Genomic DNA, 23,582 nt, shown 5'->3' with positions numbered 1-23,582 from the left:
TCGTACGTACCACTCACGCAGCACACGGATCCTTCCAATAAGGGATTTGCGGTGAACTAATCCACGCGCGATGGGATTTTCACTTTCATCTACGCAAGCCGCCTCTCGACGACGCCTCTCCATATGGGCCTGGTGCGGCGGTAAATCATGTAACAACTTTTCCATAAACAGCCAAAACTGGCTTCATCCCGTCCGTGGGTTTGATTGGAAGGTAAGCAATTCTCGCGCGAGCCCAAGCGCCGGTGTCGATGCCGGTGCAGGCTGTTGACTCAATCAATTCCAAGCCGTCCGCCCGCGGAGTGTCTCGGAGGCCGCAAAGCCCACCTTTTCTTTTGCCAACCCACGGTGCCACGGTGCGGGCGCCAGGCTGGTGTCCCTTTTGGTCGTTATGAGCCGGTTTCTCGAAATCCACGCAATCGAACGCGCACCTTTCGATGGGCTAGCGTGTGCCGTCTGGGAGGGTGCCTCGATCTGGCTAGAACCTGCTGGCTAGCAAATAGATCGTTAAATCATTCCGCGTGCCTATATTCAGTAGCTTGTTTGCGAGGGTTTTGCGCGGTGACACGGTGTACTGCAAGAACACACCGAGTGGGCTTCTAGCGCCGTGTCTGCAAACGAGAAAACGCATATGCAACAGACACCAGCGATCGTATACGATCATGTGTTCTTTTCTGCGTCGGAAAGTATTAGAAGGACATTCGAAGGACGAAATCCACGCGTTCTTTCGAAGCTAAAAAACATTTATCTATTAGAAATGCACGATCTTCAAAATAATTCAATTTTGACACCATCGGAAAAAACGTGAAACAATACTAAAACACTGTGTGGTCCTGAGCTGATTCACTCGGAACCATCTGGGAGGTATTCTGCTCTAACCGTAACCACCAGAATGAAGATCAAGACAGTCCGTACATCTACCCCACGACCTAAAGGTGTCAAAGGTGGAATTATGCGATCACGATCACAAACGTGATCCAATCTTGGCGTGCTTCACTTCTTATCCACGAGCTGCCAGGATCGTGCAGAGTAACGTGGTAATATAATGAGAGAGGAACACGATGGAAACTATCAAGTGTACGCAATATTCACACCATTTACGGAGGCTTGCTTGATTTACGGATGCGGTTAAAGCGGCCATTATTTCCCGTGTATTGTATGATTTTCAGGTTGAAGATGTTTATGGAAGGTGATGTGCTACGGTTTTTCAATTGGATATAATCTTGACGCATTGCATTAGGGTTATATAGAGCGCCATAAGTGCATCTAACGTTGAACAACGCAAATACTTGCTGGCGGTATGCTAAACAAGCACAACGCAGTGGCGATTCTGCAACTGTCCAACTGTTTCCGTTGACGAACAGGTTTTCCTTGACCATCCATCCATAGCATTCAATTTCAAGTACCCATGGTCCGTGCGTGGTTGCATCAGAGCGCGCGCCCTCGTTGATGCAGTGGCAGATGATTGGTTTTGTGGAGTCGTAAAATGGTACGCACCTCGGCAAAACCTTGGCATTTCTCCCTGCAACGGAGTCCCTGCTTCACGAGGGATGTGATAAATTTAAATAAAACCAAAACGAACCTCAAGTTTAAGCATTGATTTAAATTTAAAACCAGTGTCCGGTCGGGTAGGAAATGGCGGAGGCGAGCCGCCGTTGCAAGGTCCTGACGTCGTATTTTATGTTGTCATCGAGGTAACCCAACGTCACGAGTAAACCGTTCAGACGCTTTCGTTTATGCCACATTGTCAATGTTTATTACCAGTAAGTTTCAAATTCAGCTACGCCTTGAGCAGGCTACATTAATTCCAGTTTCATTATCGCGTGATTCTAGCCAGGAAAGGGCCGGCGCACAGTGGAGAGGGAATGTTTATCGGCGTGATCTTTTCCGGGGCACGGAAAAAATAACTTTCATGGCCTAACCATCGTCTCACTTTCAGTGGGTGGTACATAGAAACAGAAGCGGGAGTTTAAGGCAAAATAACAGGCAGCGCCACAGCTCAGCAAGTCTGGCAGCTGTTTTCATCAGACTCACGGGGAGAATCGATGGGTGATGCAACTTAGAATGGAAAAAGAAATAAAACATATGGAAAATGAGACAAGAACATGAAAAACGTTGATAGAAACACCAAAATCAAACAGAGCATGAATTAATGCGAAAGAGAGAGAACCAATAAAACAATCAATAGAAAACCAGAGAAAGAAGATAACAAAAAAGCAAGCAAAAACATCTATTCGATGGTCTGCCTTGGTTTTTCTTCTTTTCATTTTCTACCTTCACTCGATCTCCTTTTTCCTATATTTTCAAATCAATTGAAGCGTGTGTAAAAAAGCATTTTCTAAGAGCAACGGCATGCTCATTATCTGTCCATTTTGAAAATTCTCTGCTTCGGTCTTATAGTTTAAAGCCGTTCCATGCTGTCCGTGTGCTAAGCATTGATCCAACAACTAGGTTATGCTCATTTCGATCTTGCATTTCGTTCATAATTAGCTTAATCTCTTTCTCGCTATGCTGGCAGTGTTTTTTCCTTTGTTTTTGTTGATATATGGTCCACCTTTAACAGCATCTGGTGGTGATTGGCACGCACTATCGCCTTCGTACCGGCCCTCACATCTTTATGGGTGGTTCTTCACAAGAGCAAACGGCTACAGACGCAGAACGTTTTCTTTCGTTTCATGAACAAGACAAACAGAATCATTTTAGTAATAGTTAAATAATAGCGTTCTTCATTTTCCTTTTGTTGCATTCGCTCGCGTATGTAGCTTAACATTGTTCGATTATTCAGGTTCGCCTTACGTTTAAGTTTATCATCTATTCGCTACTTAGAGGAGCGCACTAAGCTTCTCTGATCCAAGACATCCGACGTGCGGATGGAAGTTCAATAGAAACAAGCAAAGCCATATAATTCGTCCTCCTCCTTGATTGCTCGCGAAGGCTCGTCTCTTCCTGCCTTAAGCATCATCTAAAGCAGTGTATATAGAAAAATAGCAGCACCACACACCGTATCGATGCGAGCTTTTTGTTCTGAATGGATGAAACTGGCTTTTCCAGGATTTCCACCATGTGCACGCACACGCCAAAACGCACAACACAACAACTTCCCACCAGACAACGCGACTTCGGATTGAGGCACTCCCTTGAAGGAGGAGAGAAATAACGGAACACAAGGATGGTTTTTGTTTCTTTTTTCTCTTTTTTCTTGTTCGTGTGAATGGTAATAGAGGAGAGGTATTATTTTTCCCACTTGCTTCTTGCTGTTCTACAATACGTTGTGACATTATTTCCCCGCGCACGGACGGTAAAGAACACAGAGCAATAAAACATTACTGGTACATGTAAAAAACACACTCATTTTAAACGGAAGGATAAAAATACGATTCTGGAATGAACAGTAACATTTTTTAAACCGTGTGACGTACTGACACGCGCGGCAGTGTTGTTCACGTACGTGCGCCTTTTTACTTGCAATCGCTCTCACTTGCGTATTCGACTTTTTATTCGCCGCTGATGGCTAAATTGGTGATGATGATTGATCATGAGATTGTGTGTTTTGGGGAGAATAATTCAAAACGTGTACCACACACACGCACGCACTCACACACATGTTTAGCGCGTTCTTTCTCTCTCCTACCCTCTCCTCTTTCTCTCTAGCTGTTTGTTTAAATATTCGCGAGAGAACACACGTGTACTAGAGGTTCGTGTGACACGGGGATCTCGTCAGAAGGACGACCACACACACACTTGTTGGCATGAGAATACTGGAGCTTCAAAGGAAGGTGTTACGAGTGTGGTGGCAGTGCGAAAGTAACAGGGGAAGAAAGGACGATGCACCATCTTCCTCCCTCCCTGAACTGATCGAATCGGAACAGTCATTCCCGCTCGGTTAAACGTCCTCGACTATAACATAGGGCTTTTTCCTGGAAGGAAGAGTGCACTCCACCGAACAGGGATAATGAAAGCAACCGATCTTAATAAATACAAATATAGCGCGCTCTCTCCACACATTTCCACACCCGCGCGCACGATTCCTTTTCCGTTAACGTGAGTGGTTGTTGTTGCATTCGTCTCTTCTGAATCAATCTGGACTTTCACGCGCGGTTGCATGCTGTAGTTGTGGAACGTGACACACACTTGATCTCCCTCACTATATGCGCAAAAGGTGTTGTTTGCATTAAGATGAGATGGTGGTGTTGTTATGGATTGCAAGCCCTGACCTTAAACTTGCCGATCCTGCGCTGACTAAGGTTCCTGTGTTCAACTCCTATTAAATCCTTCTCTGTACCCGCGTCTAGTACTACGCGACAAGGCGTCAGTGTCTGATGTTGTGTGTTGTTCATGTGTGTACTTGTGGGAACCTGCCGCGTGTTGGTGTATAATGTGTGTGTGTGTGTGTGTATGTACGTGTGCGTGTGTGAGAGCTTGATGTGAGTAAAGCTCGAAGAAGGAATACATAGCGAGGAGCATTACCATCGTTACAACACAACGAAGAACGCTTGGGTACACATACGACAACGACGGGACCACCTCTTGTGTGTTGTTGCGTGTTCGTGAAGGGTGTGTGTGCGCGTTTGAAAATGCAATTTTCTGTTCTGCTCCTCCTGCCGCTGCCGACGAAAGCTAAATACGCTGCTCACTTGTTGTTGGGCTTTGCTGCAGGCGCCAGGAATGGAAGGGAGAGGGGGAGGAGAATAATGACGACAGGGGGGAAAGATAGGAAGGTTGCGAATGTTTGTTGATGAAAGGAGAGAAGAAGCTTACAGGACGAAAGCGAGAACCAGCTTAGTTCTCATCGACCTCAGCCTCCTGCTCTTCGTCGAACTCGGCGTCTTCGTCGGCAGTGGCCTCCTGGTACTGCTGGTACTCCGACACGAGATCGTTCATGTTGCTCTCGGCCTCGGTGAACTCCATCTCGTCCATGCCCTCGCCCGTGTACCAATGCAAGAAAGCCTTACGACGGAACATAGCAGTGAACTGCTCCGAGATACGCTTGAACAGCTCCTGGATGGCGGTCGAGTTACCGATGAAGGTGGCCGACATCTTCAGTCCTCGCGGCGGGATATCACAGACGGCGGTCTTGACGTTGTTCGGGATCCACTCGACGAAGTAGCTGCTGTTCTTGTTCTGGATGTTCAGCATCTGTTCGTCGACCTCCTTCATGGACATACGACCGCGGAAGACGGCGGCAACTGTCAGATAACGTCCATGTCGCGGGTCGCAGGCAGCCATCATGTTCTTGGCGTCGAACATCTGTTGTGTCAGCTCCGGCACGGTCAGTGCGCGGTACTGTTGCGAGCCACGGGACGTCAGCGGGGCGAAGCCGGGCATGAAGAAGTGCAGACGCGGGAACGGCACCATGTTGACGGCCAGCTTACGCAGATCAGCGTTCAGCTGACCCGGGAATCGCAGGCAGGTGGTCACGCCCGACATGGTCAGCGAGACGAGATGGTTCAGGTCACCGTACGTCGGTGTCGTCAGCTTCAGCGTGCGGAAGCAGATGTCATAGAGAGCTTCGTTATCGATGCAGTACGTCTCGTCAGTGTTTTCGACCAGCTGGTGCACGGAGAGGGTGGCGTTGTACGGCTCGACGACGGTATCTGATACCTTTGGCGATGGGACGACGGAGTATGTGTTCATGATGCGGTCCGGGTACTCTTCACGGATCTTCGAGATCAGCAGCGTGCCCATACCGGAACCAGTACCGCCTCCGAGCGAGTGCGTCAGCTGGAATCCCTGCAGGCAGTCGCACGATTCGGCCTCCTTGCGGACGACATCCAGGACGGAGTCGACCAGCTCAGCGCCCTCGGTGTAGTGGCCCTTGGCCCAGTTGTTACCAGCACCGGACTGTCCGAAGACAAAGTTGTCCGGGCGGAAGATCTGTCCGAAAGGTCCCGAGCGGACTGAGTCCATGGTGCCCGGTTCCAGATCGACCAGCACGGCACGCGGCACGTACTTGCCTCCGGACGCCTCATTGTAGTATACGTTGATGCGCTCCAGCTGCAGATCTGAATCGCCATGGTATCCACCGGTCGCGTCAATACCGTGCTCATCGGAGATGATTTCCCAGAACTGTGAATGAAAGAAGAAGAAAATTGACATTTATTAACACGCTCTTTTAGGGGTTGCATATAGGCGAACATTCGCCAAAAGTGACATGACATAGCAACGATGGAACGAAGGAGCAGCCGAGCCTCATTTGTCAATTTGTCCTGTTTGATGACTCATCAAGCAATTTTACGATACTTTCAAATTCAGGACGACAAACGACGCGAGGGATGATTCATACATAAGTCCCAAGCAACGTGCAAACACGCCCGTTGTTGAAGAGGGGAGAAACATCCGTTCTCCTGTTGTTTGCTGTGTGTGCACGTCCCGTAATTGATTTTCGTTTTCCTTCCAGTCCCCATTGGGGAACACAACACACACAGACGCGACCGTCTCACTTCCGGTGCCGTATTTCCATATACTCCGACGAAAACGAGGGGTTCTCTTTGTTCCCATCGGGGGGGGATTTGAATTGAGGGCAACGTGTTATAATTCGTTGAAACCTAATACACCTTGGGATGCCCGGTTCTCCGGTTCGCCGTCTGGTGAATATTTCATCATCCGATGGCGCGACTGTTGCTTGTACGAGGGAGGGAAAGAGAGCCCTCTGTACAAACGACTTGGTGCCTCACATACATAAAAGCCTACCACCGGCCGATCGTCCAGTAATCAAAAATCCACCCAAAAGTAGGACATTAAAAGCCTACAGCACGAGGCGAACAAGGAGCAATCGGTCGCCTTTGCAAGTGAGCGGACTGTCTGCAGGGCTGGATCGATATTCGACCACCACGATTTCGTCCATTGCCACATCTCTCCTGTTCAAAAGGCCTCTTTTGCCGAGATTTGAGGTTCAAACAGAGCTCGGATTGCGAGGGGATATTTTTTAGGACCAAAGAGAGAGAGAGACTACAATGGTGCGCGCATGCTCAGTAAAAGACCATGAAGGACCACACACACTCCAAAAGCATGGCCGTGGGGAGAAATTCAGGACGATGAACTTCCTCGATACCGTCGTCCCTGTGGTGCACGATGGTTGTGTATGCGTGTTTTCCCTCGATTAGGACCCCACCCGTCGGCGGCGGCGGCTTATGTTGCCACGGTAATTCGCGTGAGTCATCAATCGCGTCTCGTGAGGACCTCCTCAATGACGCCATTCTGTCGCAAGGCTTTTCTTAGGTGGGGGGAGGTAAGTAGAGAAATTTAGAAACCGAGAATCCGATTACAATAACCACCAAGGGCTTTTGCCTTCGTCCGTTGCTTCGTTACGGCAAGGATTCCTTTTCTTCACGATTTCGTTCTTTGTTCTCTTGGTATTTTTTGATTACGAAGCTAATTGAGGTTAAAAAGAACAAAGAATTCGTCCTTTTGCTATCAACTATGCGCCCATGGGGTATCTATACACCTTTGCAGAGCTTTGCCCTGCACAATATCAACTCAAAATGTGGAACATCTGTGGTGCCAACAACCCACACCACCTCCTCATCGACGCCACATGACGAATGTTTCCAAACAAATACAAACCACCACCACCCCTAAGGTAACTACAATCGGTTTAGGAGGGTGATATATATATGTGACCGCCCTAAACCTGCCATTACACCACACCGATAGCCTTAATACAGTATTGAGCGCTAATTTATCGAACAAAAGTATCGCCGCTTTCATGGGCTTGTCTGATAACTATCGAGAAATAACACCCTTAACTCTCAACGAAGGAGGTCTCACTACCCCCGTTTGTTTGTGGTGAACCAATCGTTCACCGTGGCAGCAAAATTGAAGAAAAATCGTTATGGAAAACTTTTTTCCTCGCTTGTTTTTCGCAGCCCTGGGAAAAGCGACAGATGCACCACCCTTCATTCACAATGTGTTGTAAAATAAACCTCCTCAACAGGAAGGCGGCGTTTCGCTTCTTCCGCTCTACACACCACCCAAAAGTTAGAAAACTTTTCTCAAACATTTATAGTTTCAAAGCAAACGCGCGATCCCGCAAAAAGCGTATAAAAATAAATTAGGACAATTCATGACCGCGCAAGTTTACAAAATTTAACATATTTTCATTTGCTATTTCGTACTGCTGCTTCAAAAGTTTCTCCCAAGCGCCTCGGGAGGGTGTTGTTGTGGTCGTCGGGTGACCATAAATGGAGAAAAAGGCACAGTATTCCCACCGCAGTAAAAGTAACACTGACGCATAACACAAACTAACGCAGGCCCCACCAAAAAATTTGCATTTACGCAAGCAAATTTAAACCGCGGTGGTTTGGTTAGTGTGCGAGGCTTAAAAATGTGTTCTTACTGGCGCCGCTTGATTTTTTGGAGGCTTCAAGATGGCCATATACTGCATAATGGCACGTTTTGAAGGTAACCAACCATGCAGATAGAGGAAAGAGGGGATCGCTAAGGTCTATTTTTCAACCCCTGGGGGCCTCTACTACCTTTCTTCTACCAACACACGATGATGAGCCTCTCTTCCCCGACTCTCGCGGTCAACTGCCGGGGTTGGGAAGTTTTATTATAATGATGACTACACAAGGAACTTGGCTGTGCTCTTTTTCCTGTGTGTCTCTTTGCAGCCAGCGTGGAGTGAGTTGGCCGATGATGTCATCACGAACCGCGATAATTTAGCTCCCTCCCCACCAGTCCCGCGACCAATCTCAATGCCTCTTACACACAGGCACGAGAGCGTACTATACTTGTCAACTCAATTTGTGCGTCGAGCGTAAACGTTATATGTGCATATGCTCGGTACAATCACACACACACTACAGGGTGGGAGCTCTATGGCTTATAACGCTACTTTGTTGGTGATCGTTATCATGTAATTTTCCGTTTCAATCTCTGATAAAAAAGTTCATTTTAAAACATACTTTTTGAGAAGTGGCGTAAACACATAAATGTTGTATAAATCGGAAATGAAGCCTAGTTTCCTTGGTTGGTAGGCAAAAATCACGTATATGACACATGGTACTCAGCTTAAATGTGACAACCGGACATACCATCCGGTGAGTAGATAATGCCACATGATCATGAGGACTCCCGCGACCCGTGATCGTAGCAGCGCACAACACACAGATAGAGAAATTGGTATTGCCACTAAGTGTACGCATGCATTCACGCTGCTATCAAGAATAACAGGCTGATGTCATCTCTCTGGCGTGGAATTTGCTTTCCCTTGAGGGAAAAAAAAGCACGGGAACTATTATGCAATATAGTGCGCGAGCGAAGCGCAGGGATGAGAGATTTTAGGGCTTCATTTAGACCTTTAGCCAAATTAAAATAAACCGCGTTAATTAACGCATTACACCCCCAATTTTTGTTGACGTGGCTGTGTGCTTTAAGCCACGAATAAATAAACCATCCCACTCTGCCGCAATATTTGACGCTCCGTATCGCATATATACGAAAATAGCAAACAAACGGCAAGTGCATGATAAGCCGTTGCCATTTTGTTGCACGATGTTACAATGCCAAAGTGCCTTCTTCTACTGGAACAAATCTTTCTCCATAAATCACATAAATCATCACACAGCGACGAGGCGAGGTTTCACTTCGCAACAGAAAAGCTGTTATTGCAACGTACTGGTCGTGGAATCCCCTGTAAAATTGTTTCGTGTTATTCGTTTGAAAAAAATTATCTAATTTGTCAGAAGTAATATCAAGCATTCCTAAATATATATTGTCACTTTTGTCACTCTATGTGGTTGAGTTTAAAAAAACCCCGATTAAACTATGGAATGTGTGACTTTACAATCGTTTCTTATCAAATTTTGTTGATAACACTTTGCGCGACTAAAAACGTTGATTGATTCCAATAAAAGCAGACCCACTACTAAGGGAACAGACTGCCACGATGGCATTAATTGTCTGATAAAATCGTCGGTTTCTGATTTCGATCCATTTCGAGTTGATAGACGAGCCCTCACATTCACATTTCCTTTTCCCTGTGTTCTATTTAAGAAAGACCGTGCGATGGTGAAATCGGTCGACTATAAATCTTAACTCTAACTAAATTGATTATTTAATGAACGACGATGCACCCCGTTTCATGATTGATGCGTTGTAAAGCAGATAAACTCGCGGTCATGCCTTTCCTTTTTGTAACTTTTTAAGGGGTTTTTGGAACGCAGTGCAATCCTCGTTTGTTCAATTATATCGCCTTCATCTACGGTTGCTTTACAGTCCCAGACACCGGAAGATCGATGATCTCTAAAAAGTGAGACGGATGTGACTCATGAAAAATGCCATCCCCTTATTTATTTAGAGTTCCATACGTCACCCACCAAGACACACCCAAAGACACGGTACATGCGCTCGAGATGACGGATACACGAAAATGCACCTGTCACTTGGGAATCACCGAGCCACGACGCGGGTTTTTCTTTTTGTGAGAGCTCTTTCCTTTCCAATCAAATTTAGCCCCCAAAAAAATGTGTCCCCTCTTCTTCCCTCTTGCATTTTTCTCCAACCCCCCCCCCCCCCCCCCCAGTGCCCATTTGCGATGCAATCTATAAAAATTCATTACCATTTCCCACACGCCGTAAAACAAAATGCCACGAGAAAAAGCGGCCTCCGGCCATTCGGGCTCTCTTCAAAATCGGTCTTCCCGACGGTGGTTTCCTTTCCCATCGCGTCAATTATCTCCGGGCGGGCCTATATGTTTATCAACCGGTGAAAGTTCCCACTTTCGTCGCGTTCGGTCGCCACAAAGTAAAGCTTGGCCTCCACTCCTCTACTCCCAGCAAACAATCTCCAATATTGCATTCCGCGCGCGCTTCCTCTCTTTTAGAGGTTGCATTTTCGAAAATGGTTTATAACAAGCATCATTATGGAAACTTAGCCAAGGAGAACTCTCGCCGAACGGTTGTGGGGAAAGATAGTGAGTAGAGAGAGAGAGCCTCGTTCCGCGTTCTCCGTGTGTTCGGCTTTCGGAATCAATTAAGGGTTAAACATTAATAATTTTCCTTCCATTTGATTGCATCCTTCCTATCACAAATGCACCAGACCGGCGGGACCGACCACATCTCTTCACGCCAACAGAGGCTCTCTCTCGCTTATTTGGAAACCTGCGATTGATGAGCAGCAAAGTACGCAGAAGGGTAGTAGTACACGTCACACACCAGCTTATTAAATCTCGCAAGGAGAGACGAGAGCCTATCGTCCAAAAGTGGAATTTCAAGCGCGCGCGTTTCTGCCGATGCACGAGGCAGCAATCAAAGCAATCAGCTAATAATCGCCTGCTGCCTTCTTTTTGTATCTACGAAAAACTTTCCAATTTCTCACTTGCGCCCCTCGAGAGCAGCGGTCGTTTTGGTCAATAAGATCTTAATTTTATTTACTTTCCGCCGTCACTGACCTCACAGAGTGGGTGCTGGAGTATCATTTCTATATCTCTTCTTTGGTCAATGCGTAGAAGAAATGGCTAATTCTAAAGCAGGCTTTTAGACGTTGCACGTGCCACACCCTCGCTAAAGAAACACAAAGAGTTGCTGCAATAAGAAGGCCACATGTAAGAGATAGTGGAAGAAAGAGAGAGGCCCGGTAAAACATTCTTCTAATTGCTTACTCGTGTTGTGGATGAAAAACTTTAATTGGGCAGCCTCTGTGTTCCTTCTTTCCACCCCCATTCGAGCTGGGAAACGAAATTGTGGTAGCAATGCCCTCCCAAAGCTCGATGGAGCGGAAGCTGATCTAATTAAGGGTGTTGGCCGTTGGAAAGAGTGGAGCAAAGTGTTGCACCGGGAAAAGGGGTGTGTGTGTGTGTTGATTTCCAACACCTTTTTCCCGCTGCACATTTCCTTTCCGGTCAAAGCGCTTTCAAGAGTGGAAACAAAATACTTTCGGAAAAGTGTGAGAGAAGGAGGTATACGAACAGCGACAAACGAAATCTTGATTATTAGATTTGTTCACTTTAATGATCGCGATCCATAAATCACGCTTGTGTAACTCTCGCTTGCTCTTGCTCTCCGTTTGCGCGCAGTTAAGCGTTTTATATCGCACCGGGTGGAATATAAAAACGAAACGGAACACAAACAGACCCCGCAAGATAACGTGTCCTCCACGAGGTGGGTGTCTCGTAATACATATCTTGGGTCCGTGTGTCTTCGAAGGAAAACCGTAATAGCGCATCGATACGGTCTGTGAACCGAACTCTAAGGAATGTGTGTTCTAAGGCGTGATCGTGGTTGTTCGATTTCAGCTCAAAAACTCCATCCAGTAACGTCGAGCGCTCCCACCCACCCACGCTGATGAGTGAAGTCGAGATTAATAAATGGGGCGTAATAGTTATGTTGCGCCGAATGCTCTCCAACCCCACCCAACAGACCTTCCTTCGGAGCTCTCTCGCGAGGTGGAATAAATGTTCTACACGCCACGCTTCAACGAGTTTTCATCACCAGGAATAACGTGAAATGAAGGGAACGCAAAGAGGAGGTTCAAGAATAAAAATTGATTTTGTTTCCAGCTGACGATACGCGGGGGACCAAACACCGGAAACTCGTTGGATTATCTAGCTTTTTCGTGAGCTGGAAGAGAGATAGGGAAGCCACAAGAACCACCTCCCCCCATTTATGGTTAGCTGTGGATACGGTTCGGTGGAGATAGAAGCCTTGCCTTATTTGGATGGTGGCAGGAGGGAGTTACCCCAAGTGACACTGGAAAATCGATCCATGCGAGAAACGACGGCCCCGAAAGCAAAAATTCAAGCACGTACTTCTCACACCCCGGCATTACTAAAACGGTGATCAATGGTTCGTTGATCTCGGGATGATAACCGAATAGTGCTTGGTAACGTATCTAAAGCATGATGATTTCTCCTCCTTCTTCTATGAAGAGAAGAAGAGTTCTAAACGTGGAAAAACCTCATGGTTGAGCACCAAACCATATTCGATTTGAAAAACACATAAAAAGTCATGCCTCATTGACTGTGTTGATATTTCTGTAAGCTTTGAAATCAATATTGTATAGATGAATCAAACCAACATGACATCCAAATATGTCCACAAATTGCTCTATGCTCTACCCTCCGTCTACCAAACATCGAAATAATCGAAAATTCAACATGCCACGCCCCAAAGCCATCTCTGCCGATGTCAGATTTCGCTTGTTTTAAAAACATATCGGCTCAATTTCACCGATCCATAAACGTTATATCCGCTACATGACATATTTCGTTATGTTTTAGCCTAGATAAACCGAATGGAGCCGTGCACAAATATGGCCAAGATGGCCGTTTCTCCTTCGGGCATCGAATGATTAAAAAATTACATTACAAGCCGGTCAAGTTGGCAGCTTTCTCAATTCCGTCGTCCACATCCGCGCCTTACCCTTCAATATCATTTTAAAATCGCCTCCTTCCATTCGAGAGAGTTCGCAATGCTCCATATTTTCGTCTCCAACAGGCGAATTGGGCGTTGTCAAAGCCCTTTTCCAGCCAGATGGTTTCGAGAGAGAAGCAAAAAAATTGCATGGACCACTGAATGACGCGACGCGTACCCCAAAACCACCCCCCATCTGTGAGACGAAACCCTACCAACAACGAGAAATCGATGATTGCTTCCCTTTTCTCGCCTATTTTCGCGACCCGCCCTGCTTAAGGGCCCCGCAGCCAATCAGTGTGTGTGCGTGTGTTGGTAGCTCGATCCGGTGTATTACTTTCACCCGAAGATCGCTCGAGCACGACGCGATTTCTTCGACGAAAAATTTATGGGCACACACTCGAAAAAGCACTCCAAGATGAAGAAAATGAAGTGAAGAGCAGAAGCACGCATTTAATATACACTACGGCACTACTGGAAATAATATTGATTTATTTTTATATTTATGCTACTGCCCCTCTAGATAAACACCAGGCATTTTTCTACCTGAGCTAGTTTTCATTCTGAAACATTTTTCTCGGGTTCAATGTATCTCCCCGCATCAGCTTCCTCTCTCTGTTGCGGGGTTTATTATAACAAGGCATCAGAATCTGCCCATTTTCATAAGCCAGACACAACTATAGGCCAGAGCATTATTGTACCATCTCCACGAAAGGAATTCGCCACGGTCCGTTGAGTGAGATAATCGATTTATTTAAAAAGCAATATTCATCTCCCCCCCGGTGTGCTTCCGTTGCGGTTTTTTTCTCGCTTCATTTTTGCTTCTCTGATTGTTCAACCGGCGTGTATATTTTGCGATCAGGCAACAGCATGCCCGGTTATAGTGTGATGCATCAACGCAACGCCGAACCATAAGTAAAAAAAGAGCTAGCTTTGGATCATATTTACCGGAACACGCGCGGACCGACAGGAAAACTCATCTATCATGGCGAGTGAATCAAACCCTTTCTCTTCTCTGCATCGTCGAGAGCATGAATGTGACGTGATGGCGGCCGGAAAAACTGCACCGACGTACGGAAAAAGCAAAAGAAGAGCCGCACATGCGCGCGCGCATCCTCCTTCTCATCTTACGCCGGTTAAAAAGCCGGTAAAACATGCGCGCACGTTAGCTGTATATCAGCCCACCAGACAGCACATCCGCCACGAGGTTTTTTGAAAAGAAAATCCGTGAAGAAGAGAACCGGCTCGCGTGTTGAAATGCGTCAGTGTGCACGAGCTGAAAGAGCAACGTGGCAGAGGAGTGTTCTTCGTAGAACCGCAGTTTCCCGGTGGTGATGTACCGTAGGGTGGAATTTTTCGATATAATGTCTACCGGGTGTTGGTTAAACTGCTAAAACGAGCGCTTGCCACGTACTGACGTACCATCATCATCTTTGAAAAGATATTAGGTCAAGCTTGACACTCTGATGGCGGTAGTATTTCGAGTTTTTTGCTCCTTTTTGACTGCTTTTTTTGAAAGCACGGAATGTTTTATTTATCGCAGCAACTAAAATGAGAAAAATCGTTTTTGCAACACACGAACGTCGTCGTCGTGAATGGCAGGCAAGGAAACGGAAGTTCCCAGTAACAGGGAAAAAAATAGCTGCTGCTGCTGCTTCACACTTTCGTGGAATTTTCAATTTGCTCCAAAGGGAAAATGTGTACACGAATGCCCATTTCTCGATCGCTTTTTCGGACATTAGCCCAACAAAAATGCGCTAAAAGTAAAGCAGAGCGAACCAAAACCAATGCTCCCATTCCCACGAGATTCATGGAAGAGAGAATATATCCGCCTTCAGTTTCACGGGCAGCCAGCCAGCATCCAAATCAAACACACAGGCTAGAAATTCCGTTGCGTTTCCCTCGGTGTTTCGTGGCCTAAGAAAAATGCCGCCCATCAACCGCTAGATCTTGATCTCTAGGTGGTGGCTGTATATGGCACAGGGAAGGCGAAAAAAAACTATAAAACATGATCATGATGCTCGGAGCAAATTTCCAATTCAATTATTCCCCCCTGACAAGGAAGACGAGACGCGCGACATTTGCGTAGGCTGCGTGCTTAACATCGTTGATGGGAATCGGATGGACACACACCGGCCGGCCTGCTTTCGAGGGACTTAGTGTCCCCTCAAGCTCCGGAATCCACAATGGAAAGAAGACCAGCATAATACAACAGCTTGATGTGGGACCATCGTTTCACCCTGTGGCCCTGTTGTAAGGGCTGATTTCTGGGCTGAATGGCCACAGAAGAAAAAAAACCCATAGAAGATGAAGGCATGTCTCGTTTCGCAGGGCACAACCCGCTCATGTCCAGGCACAGAGAGATCGCTTCGAAAGGAAACGGGCAGTTCTTCCGCATTTTGTCGATCCCACGGTCTTGGGGAGTAGAGAAGAACGAGAGATACGCTGAGCCCGACACTTTTCAACGGTGTCGCCCGCCCTTCCTTCGCTCGAAGGGTTCCCTCTGAAGGGGCTTCAGGTTCATGATAAAGTGGACTGCTGCTGCACCACGGTCAAACAGTCTAGGACGCAACTGCTGCTGCTGCTGCCCACACGGACACCTTTTCTCAGGCCAGGCTGAAAGAGCGCAATACGAAACGACCATCATGTCTCTCCTCAAGGTGCTTGGGTCTGTCGGGAAAAAGGTCAGCGACGATAGAAGCCGCCAACTCACAGATAAAACCAGTTGATTGGAGTTGTCTGTGTGGTGCGCGCTCAGATGACGTGCACCTCTTCTCCATCGCCATCATGCAATGGGGGGCTATTGGGGAGAGAAACCCGGTGGAATTTCCCAAGCAGAACACCTCTTTTTTTAGCGTTGACGACGGGAAGGAAGATTACAACCCTAGGGTAAGCGTTTTTTTTTTTGTGCTGCGCCGCCCTGACATGAGATGAAAACGTTGCTCAATGTAATCTCGCCTTCGTCGGCATATAATAGAACGACGTCCAGATGGGATGGATCTTTCCTGCTTCTCATGCTCAGTTAGATGATGGAATTCTATTTCCACCCCAAAAAAAAACAGAACTCAACGGACGTCGTGGCTTGGAATTCATCACGACAGAGTCAGATATCGTCACCCCCGTGAACACTTATCATCCCCATTGCTTTTTCAACCCCCTCTTATCCGGAAGATGCTCCAAAGAACGTCATACACCGGGGGCAGGATAGCATGATGTTTCGAAGGGGATCGAATGCAAGCGAATCCAGCCCAACATGACGGAGAGGCTTTTGAGCAGGTTAGGTAGGTTGAGGGGGAGAGAAAGTACTGTTATGCCCCCACCCCCCAATCCCCTCGTGGGCGCGCCTCATTCGTATGCGTTTCTTTTCCACGAAAAACACGCACACTCACCTGAGAGCGCTCTTTCTCCAATGAAACGTGGCCAACCAGACCAGGGAAGGAAAGAGAGTAGCATATAAATTTCGTCTCAGACATCGAAAAGGGGAAGAACTCCGGGGGGAGGAATGCGGGGTGCGAAGACGACGTGGCTTGGATTCTTCTTGCATGGCGGATTTCAACCCCCGGGGTCCTCTTTTCGCTACACGCTTCACTGGGGCCGCCGGCTTCTCTCCACCGCTAGAGTTAGCTGCTGTTTCTGCTGCTGCTGCTGCTGCTGCTGAGCTTACGGGAAATGGCCACGTCTCTTCACCGTGTGCCACGCCTGATTTCCACTCTGCGCAGAGTTCGTCTATTGTAGCAGAACGACGGGAAAACGGGATTCACTCCCACCACCGCCCTAGTTGCAAGCTAGCTAGGGGGGCGAGAGAATCGACCCTCCGAAACGACATTCCAAAGGGGAGGTGGGTGATGGTGGTGGTGTGTGCCAAAAAGCGGCACCCACTTGCAGGAGGAAAAGACCCGCACAAGGTCTAAGAAAGGCATTAAGAGAGTGCGAGTGGCAGCGCATTCCACAGCCAAACGACGGTGCTTGCTTTTGCTGCTGTTCCTGCTGCTGGTTGCGATCGTCGTTTCAAGATGTTAAGGCCAATAGCTCTCCCTCCTTTTTCCACCTCTTTTTAAGCTTTTCTTTTTTTCAAGAGGCCTGCCACATGCTGAAGCACTTCCTAGGGATGCCTCAGAAATGTTTCTTTTTCCACTAGCAAAAAAGAAAAACGCGACCACAGCGCCCTTTTCTCTGCAACTATTTTTGATCGCTTTATTTGTAAATTTTATTTGCAGCCCACCTAAATGTCGCTTCGCTCGTTAGGCTTTCTATAGCTGGCCCGTATCATCATCTATCCATTTTAACCCGTACGATGGAGGCGCTCTTCTTTCGGCTTAATCGCACACCCGGAAAAGCCCGCAAAATGTTGGACCGCGAATGAATGGCTACGTGGGACAAACCGCGCATCGTTTCAGTTTCAAGTGTTATTTTGGAAAGCGTCTTCCTCAGTGAGATTTCTCCCCCGTTTTCTTTATTCGTATTTTTCCTATTTTAAAGCAACATTCGTTCTCTTTTCGGGCATTTTTCGTGCGCGCAGTAAACAAGCTACTGTTGATGCTGGTTTCCTAATCAAATTGCGATTTTCGTCTGCAATTTCAATCTTCGCCCCGCACAAAACCGTGTAAATTCGAAACGCATTGCCGACTCTCGGGCTGCCAATGAAAACGTGGCAAAGGGTTTTTCGTACTGGCACCGGGAAATTCGCATCGTTCAGCTGGCTGAACGTCTCAAAAACTGCCAACACCGTTTGAACGAAAGGTGGTGTGTGGAGAGACACAGAGTTAGAGCTTATTTAGCGAAATGGAGCACAACTGCCACGGGGAGAAGGCTATATGTGGAACGCGGGCTCTTAAAACCAACACTTGTACGACCAACCCAACACGCCAACCCAAGAGACGGAGCAGCGTGCGTGTTTTTCTCGAAACCAGCCACGCTTGGGCTTAAGCTTAGGCGAAAAACGCACAAACGGATTACGGATTAGTTTTCTTTCTAAAATTATCCCCATCACGCAGGGAGGGAGGCAAAACATGGCCCGAAAGAGGAACAAACGGGGGGTAAGCGCTCGCCGGGTTGGAATTAGAATCCCTCCTTCTCCTGTGTTCTCACACAGAGAGGAAAAATGGGGCTCTGTCGGAAACGCCACGTGACGCACATGCACCACCACGACGCGCAACAAGAAAAGGGTCTTTATTCGAGCAAGCGTTAGGTTGGGGCTGATTTTCTTTTCGATTTCCTTCGAAGGCGTGATAATTTTTCGTTTCGGAAAATCCCGTAACATCGTTGAAGACCATGTTCGTTTATGCATCCATTTTAGGAGTGAGAAATCCATCAAAGAAGGAAATTTTCCTCACAACCACATGCAGCACACATCCATTTGTTGGGCTACGTGTACAAGCATTTGGAGAGAATGATCGAAAGGAAGATTTCCAGTGTCTGGTTCTCTCTACGACAGGAAACATGCGCGCACAGCATATGTCATGGCCAGTGATACTTGATAAATTGACAGCATTTGGAGAACACAACCTCATGCACAGACAGGCTCTGCACCCTTCGCTAGAGATAGAACACACCCTCCATTCTCATTTCCCATTTCTCCCTTGCCGACGGTTCGCCTACGAGGCACTCGAAGAAACCCGCTAAATATAGTTCGGAAAGCAATCGATTTTCGAATGGAAAATGTTTAATTGCTCCTCCGTTGTCGCTCAGTTTCGTCGAATTAAAAATATCTGTCTTTGGCTATAAAACGTAACGGGGATCGCCGTGTGTGTGTGTGCCAAGGAGAGAGGGGGATTGGCCGGAGAAATGGGTAAAAGGGAGAGCTAAGCGCTTCGTGCCTTTCCCGACCAATGAGGCGCTAATTGTTGGATGGCGTGAAAAGAAAAACAAGACACGGGATCCAAATAGATGCGCACTCGCCGTGAACCAGGAAAAGCGCGCACCAGGACTTCGTCGCTCATCGCGAGATCGCGGGTAGGGTGGTGCGAGAATGGAGACGAAGACAAATCGTGGTGTGGGGATTCCAAATATATCTAGCATTGATACCTTTCCGGGTCGCGATGCGCTTTTTATGAAACCGACAAGTACGTGCAGACGAATTCTAGACGCCCTAAAACTGCAGTTTACGGGTACCGATTTTTGCCGTTTAAAGCACGCGTTTCGAATTTCAGTACCAGTCTGCTTAAATGGCCAATAAATAACGTGTGCACGTCAGCACTCTTCCGGTGACACCGAGGCCACCTTTGAAGCAGATAGGCGTCGGGTCAAGAGTGTAGGGCGAATTTAACCGGCGTCATTTGAACTCGAAACCATCTGCCGAATGGTGGATTTGACGTTTGTTTTTTGAACTCAACGGAAATTGTCCAGCTGGTCTTGGACTGAAGCGCCACATAGCCCATTCACGCACACACAGCCACAAGCTGCTCTGAGGCGTATGTTGTAGCTAAGGACGCGTTATCGGCGCGTCTAAAATGCGTCAAAATTATTACAAAGTCGATAACGATGCCGCGAAATAATCTTTAAACGACCGTTGGCTTTGAGTGAATAACCAACACCATCATGGTGGTATATAAAACGCAAAAATTACAGCCCCATCCAGTGGAATGCGCACATCCGCCGCAATATCGTATGATTACAAGCCTCCAGCCGGGTGAAGCGAAAGAACATTACTAATTCAAGTCCCACTCGCTTGGAATCTTGAACTGGACACAGCAATACGTGTTGCCATTTTATAATGACTAGGCCATGCCAGTTTCCATTAAAGAAGCTGCCTGAAAGCGATAAAACATACCGGTTTTTCCGGCTCCATCTTGCTCCGGGAGCCATTCATTGGTGCGCGAAAACAATATGCAAATAACTCGAATTGGGTTGTTGGCAGAGATCTCGTGTTTAGAATGATTTAGATTTTAGTTTTTCGTATATTAGACTACATTATAACACATTTTCGTGGGTTTAAGGTACTAAGACCTACATTTTTCAATCAAATTTCGTATAATTAACGCTGCTGAGCTACATTTTACTACGTATTTCGATTTCCTCTACCAGGCCTGGACAGCCTGGTAATGCAATTTCCCTTATACGTTAATTTAATTGCTAACGGTTTTTTGTCGATCATTCGTCGTTAAGCTTCCCTTCGCACTTCTAAAAAGGGCGTAGGCACGGGGCGAGAATGTGCTTGTGTGAGTGTACACAAGCCGCTAATGCTCTCTTCAAATGGGAATTTTCAAAACTAACCGCCGCTGTCTAGGGCCAGCGGCGGTTAATTTTCGCCGCTTATTCAAAAGCCGGGGGAACGGTTTTTGTCCTATCCCTTTTCTCCTCTTTCGCAGCACACGAACGCACTCCGCCGCTGCTCTCCCGACAGAACTGAATGCCCTACGTTTCCCTGTGTTTGTGCAATCCAAGAGAGGCCGCGCGGCTGTCCGTTTAACATGGCTTCGGAATTTTCGCCCGAATTTCGCCGGCTGCTCTGATGTGTGCTTTCCGTTCGTTTTCTTTTGAAAGTAGCGTTCTTTTTTGTGGCTAGTCCAGCGGGTTTGATGAAAAACTGTACGACGCCTGCGCGTACCAGGGAAAATCGACGGCCAGGCACGTTATTTCACCACCGTTGGGCCATTCCATTCTGCGTCCTCGGCAAGTTCCTTGTTCTTCCTTTTCTTATACCGCCTCTGCAGCGACGGTGTGAGTAAACCAGATGCTCTCAAACGCAGCATGTGTTCGCGGTCGGAATCTTCCGATCAAAATGGCCGCCCCGGGCAGGTAAAATGCTCCCCGGAAGGAAGAAACACGCCATCATCATCGCCCGGCCGGGCACGAAAATTACACGGCTTCCCCCATCATCCAACAGCTTCAGCCTGAGCCGGGGCGTCGATTTTCTCTTCTGGCTGCTTCTATCCGACGCCTTGCTATTGTGCGTCTTTGCGCAGCCAGCAACTATTCGCGTTCCGGTTGCTTTTTCGCCCGGCAACACAACCGGGCGCAACGAAAAATAATACAAAACGAACCGGAAGCATTTGATTGAGAAAAAAAAAAGAACACGCCGTACAGCAGCGCTGAGGCCGCGGCGGACCGACACGGGCACAGAAAAAAGAGCGATTTGGCACACTCTGCTCTCTCTGTCTTTCTCGTTTGACCGGGCCATTTCGCCACCATTCTCTCGCTCCAGCTCACGTAGTCGGATGCGTCGAAAAATGCCGCAACCGCCGCCTACACTCGCGCCAGGTCACAGTTGGCCCTTATGAACTGCGGACACCATCGGAATTCAACCGAGAAGCGCTGCTAAAGCATAAAAAGCCCACCAAAGACAGGGCGGTGTCGCCTGCAAGTCCTCACACGCGCCACTTCAAATTTGCACATCACAAAAACTGCTGCTTTTCAACGCACGGGCTTCTACTTTTCGTCCTTTTCCACGTGGGCCATCATATCGCCACATATTCTAGAAGTTGCTCTAACTGCTCTTTCGCCGCCATCATTGTACTCAAACCGGGAACAACGGGTTGGGCGCGGCTTTTTCGATTCAAGCGAACTTACCTTAGCTCCAATCTGGTTTCCGCACTGGCCGGCCTGAATGTGAACGATTTCTCTCATTTTGACGGTAAAGTGTTTAGAACTTCTTTCGCACGAAACTACACTTGCTTTCGCAGTGTCGAGGAAGCGTTCTCCTGAATGCGGGGAACACTAGAACGCGAAGGGAGGGGACAAACCACACGAGCACTTGGCCGGTTCTTTTTTGACCTTTCAACAATCTCCTAGTACACCGCCGAGGCAGAGAGCACTAAGCACGTACGTGTAGGCTACTTCGACAAAAGACAAAAAATTTTTGAGAGATTTCGCCTTCGCTCACAAGCTTATATACGTTTTGCTCGGGCCACGCGCAGCGCCACCATACGACACGCGGCACAACTTTTCATACGTCTGACGTCACAAGAGCCTATCAAGGGGCGTACCATGCAATGTGTTAAAGGGAGAAATCTACAATCAAACGTCTAAGCTAAACCAAGGGTGCACGCTCATGTACCCTGTAAACAAATAGTATGAAGCTAAACAAACCTTACTTACAAAACCACTTAGAAAACAACTTGTTTCTTTTAAATACAAGTATATTTTCTACAACTAAAGTCTTCGTAGCTCGTACATTGCTAGGTGCAGGCTTTCGCTTCGCTTTTTTGGATCCATTTTCGCTTTTCATGGCTTTTCTTGCTATCCAAAACACCACGTGCATTTGGGGAAGAAAACAACATTTCAAATACGATACGGCGTGATAGTTTAACACAAAATAAAGATATACAAGGGATATTCATTCATACAAGGATTATTCATTCATTCCATATAAAATATACAAAGCTAATACAGAACATTGCATGTTTCGTGTATGTTTGGTATCTGTTCCATTCTATTGATCGTTGAATGTGCTCTATGAAGATATATTGTGCTGCTGTTATTGTCTGTTATTTTCGCGTAATGAAATGATTGACTATTCCATCTAGCAAAAAGATAAACTACACATGCTTTATGCATAATACATATCTACACATATGCATAATTTAGCTAATACATATGATTTAGAAAACATTAAGAATATGAAAACAATTTATCTTCTCATTAGTATTTTATATTTTTCGAAAGTTTTGATCTTGTATTGAATAACAAAACAAACGTTTCAACAAGTCCACCTCTACATTAAATTGGTATGTCTTAGAACGAATATAAATAGCATTTGATTGTCGTTGCACCTAGGTGCAATTTTCCACTTCCAGCAGTAGGGTTTCGTTTTTTGTCACGGGGAAAAAAGTCTGCTTTTTTGTGTAAACGAATCGAACTAATGACGGTATCAACTGAGCAACCATCAGCACCATCTGGTCATTAAAACAAGGTTAACTGCGAATGGGAAAATAATCCTCCAACCGATTCGTGCTCCAACGGATAAGGATTCATCGAACACGGGCTGGGTGCACATACATTCGTAACATTTTCACCGTTACGCACCCCAACATATCATCGGATCTGGCGTGACCCCGTGCGTGCCGCAACATCAACAACATCAACGACCTCCGCAAAGACATCGTGGAGATGATTTAGGAGATTTAGGAGATTCGTGAGAGGGCACCGCATCGGACGGTGAAAAAAAAAACGAAGAGAAAACAACACCGGAGCCATCCACCCACCAGAGCCAGCAATGGCAGCAGCGAGCAGATATTTGCCTTTTATGGAAACCAGGTCAAAGGATTGCAGGATATTCATGCGCCCGACGGCGTC

The 23,582-nt window shown here is 47.0% G+C and overlaps 1 protein-coding gene across 1 annotated transcript; it reads right to left on the bottom strand.

The window, feature by feature from the left end:
- Positions 1–1,740: 1,740 nt before the first annotated feature.
- On the bottom strand, positions 1,741–22,121 carry LOC128721637 (tubulin beta-1 chain). The gene is made up of 2 exons (XM_053815410.1): positions 21,858–22,121; positions 1,741–6,063 (listed from the first exon to the last, which is right to left on the bottom strand). The coding sequence occupies exons 1-2, from the start codon at positions 21,912–21,914 to the stop codon at positions 4,777–4,779; spliced, it is 1,344 nt and encodes a 447-aa protein (XP_053671385.1). The 5' UTR covers positions 21,915–22,121; the 3' UTR covers positions 1,741–4,776.
- Positions 22,122–23,582: the final 1,461 nt, after the last annotated feature.

The sequence above is a fragment of the Anopheles nili genome, chromosome 2, assembly GCF_943737925.1.
Source record: "Anopheles nili chromosome 2, idAnoNiliSN_F5_01, whole genome shotgun sequence".
Lineage (NCBI taxonomy): Eukaryota > Metazoa > Arthropoda > Insecta > Diptera > Culicidae > Anopheles > Anopheles nili.
The sequence above is the reverse complement of the archived record's forward strand: the minus strand, read 5'-3'. Positions and strand labels throughout refer to the sequence as shown.

Coding starts and splice junctions, on each gene's coding strand:
- LOC128721637 (XM_053815410.1), bottom strand. CDS start 21,914: ATGAGAGAAATCGTTCACATTCAGGCCGGCCAGTGCGGAAACCAGATT. Junction 6,064..21,857: donor GAAACCAGATTGGAGCTAAG/GTAAGTTCGCTT, acceptor TTTCATTCACAG/TTCTGGGAAATCATCTCCGA.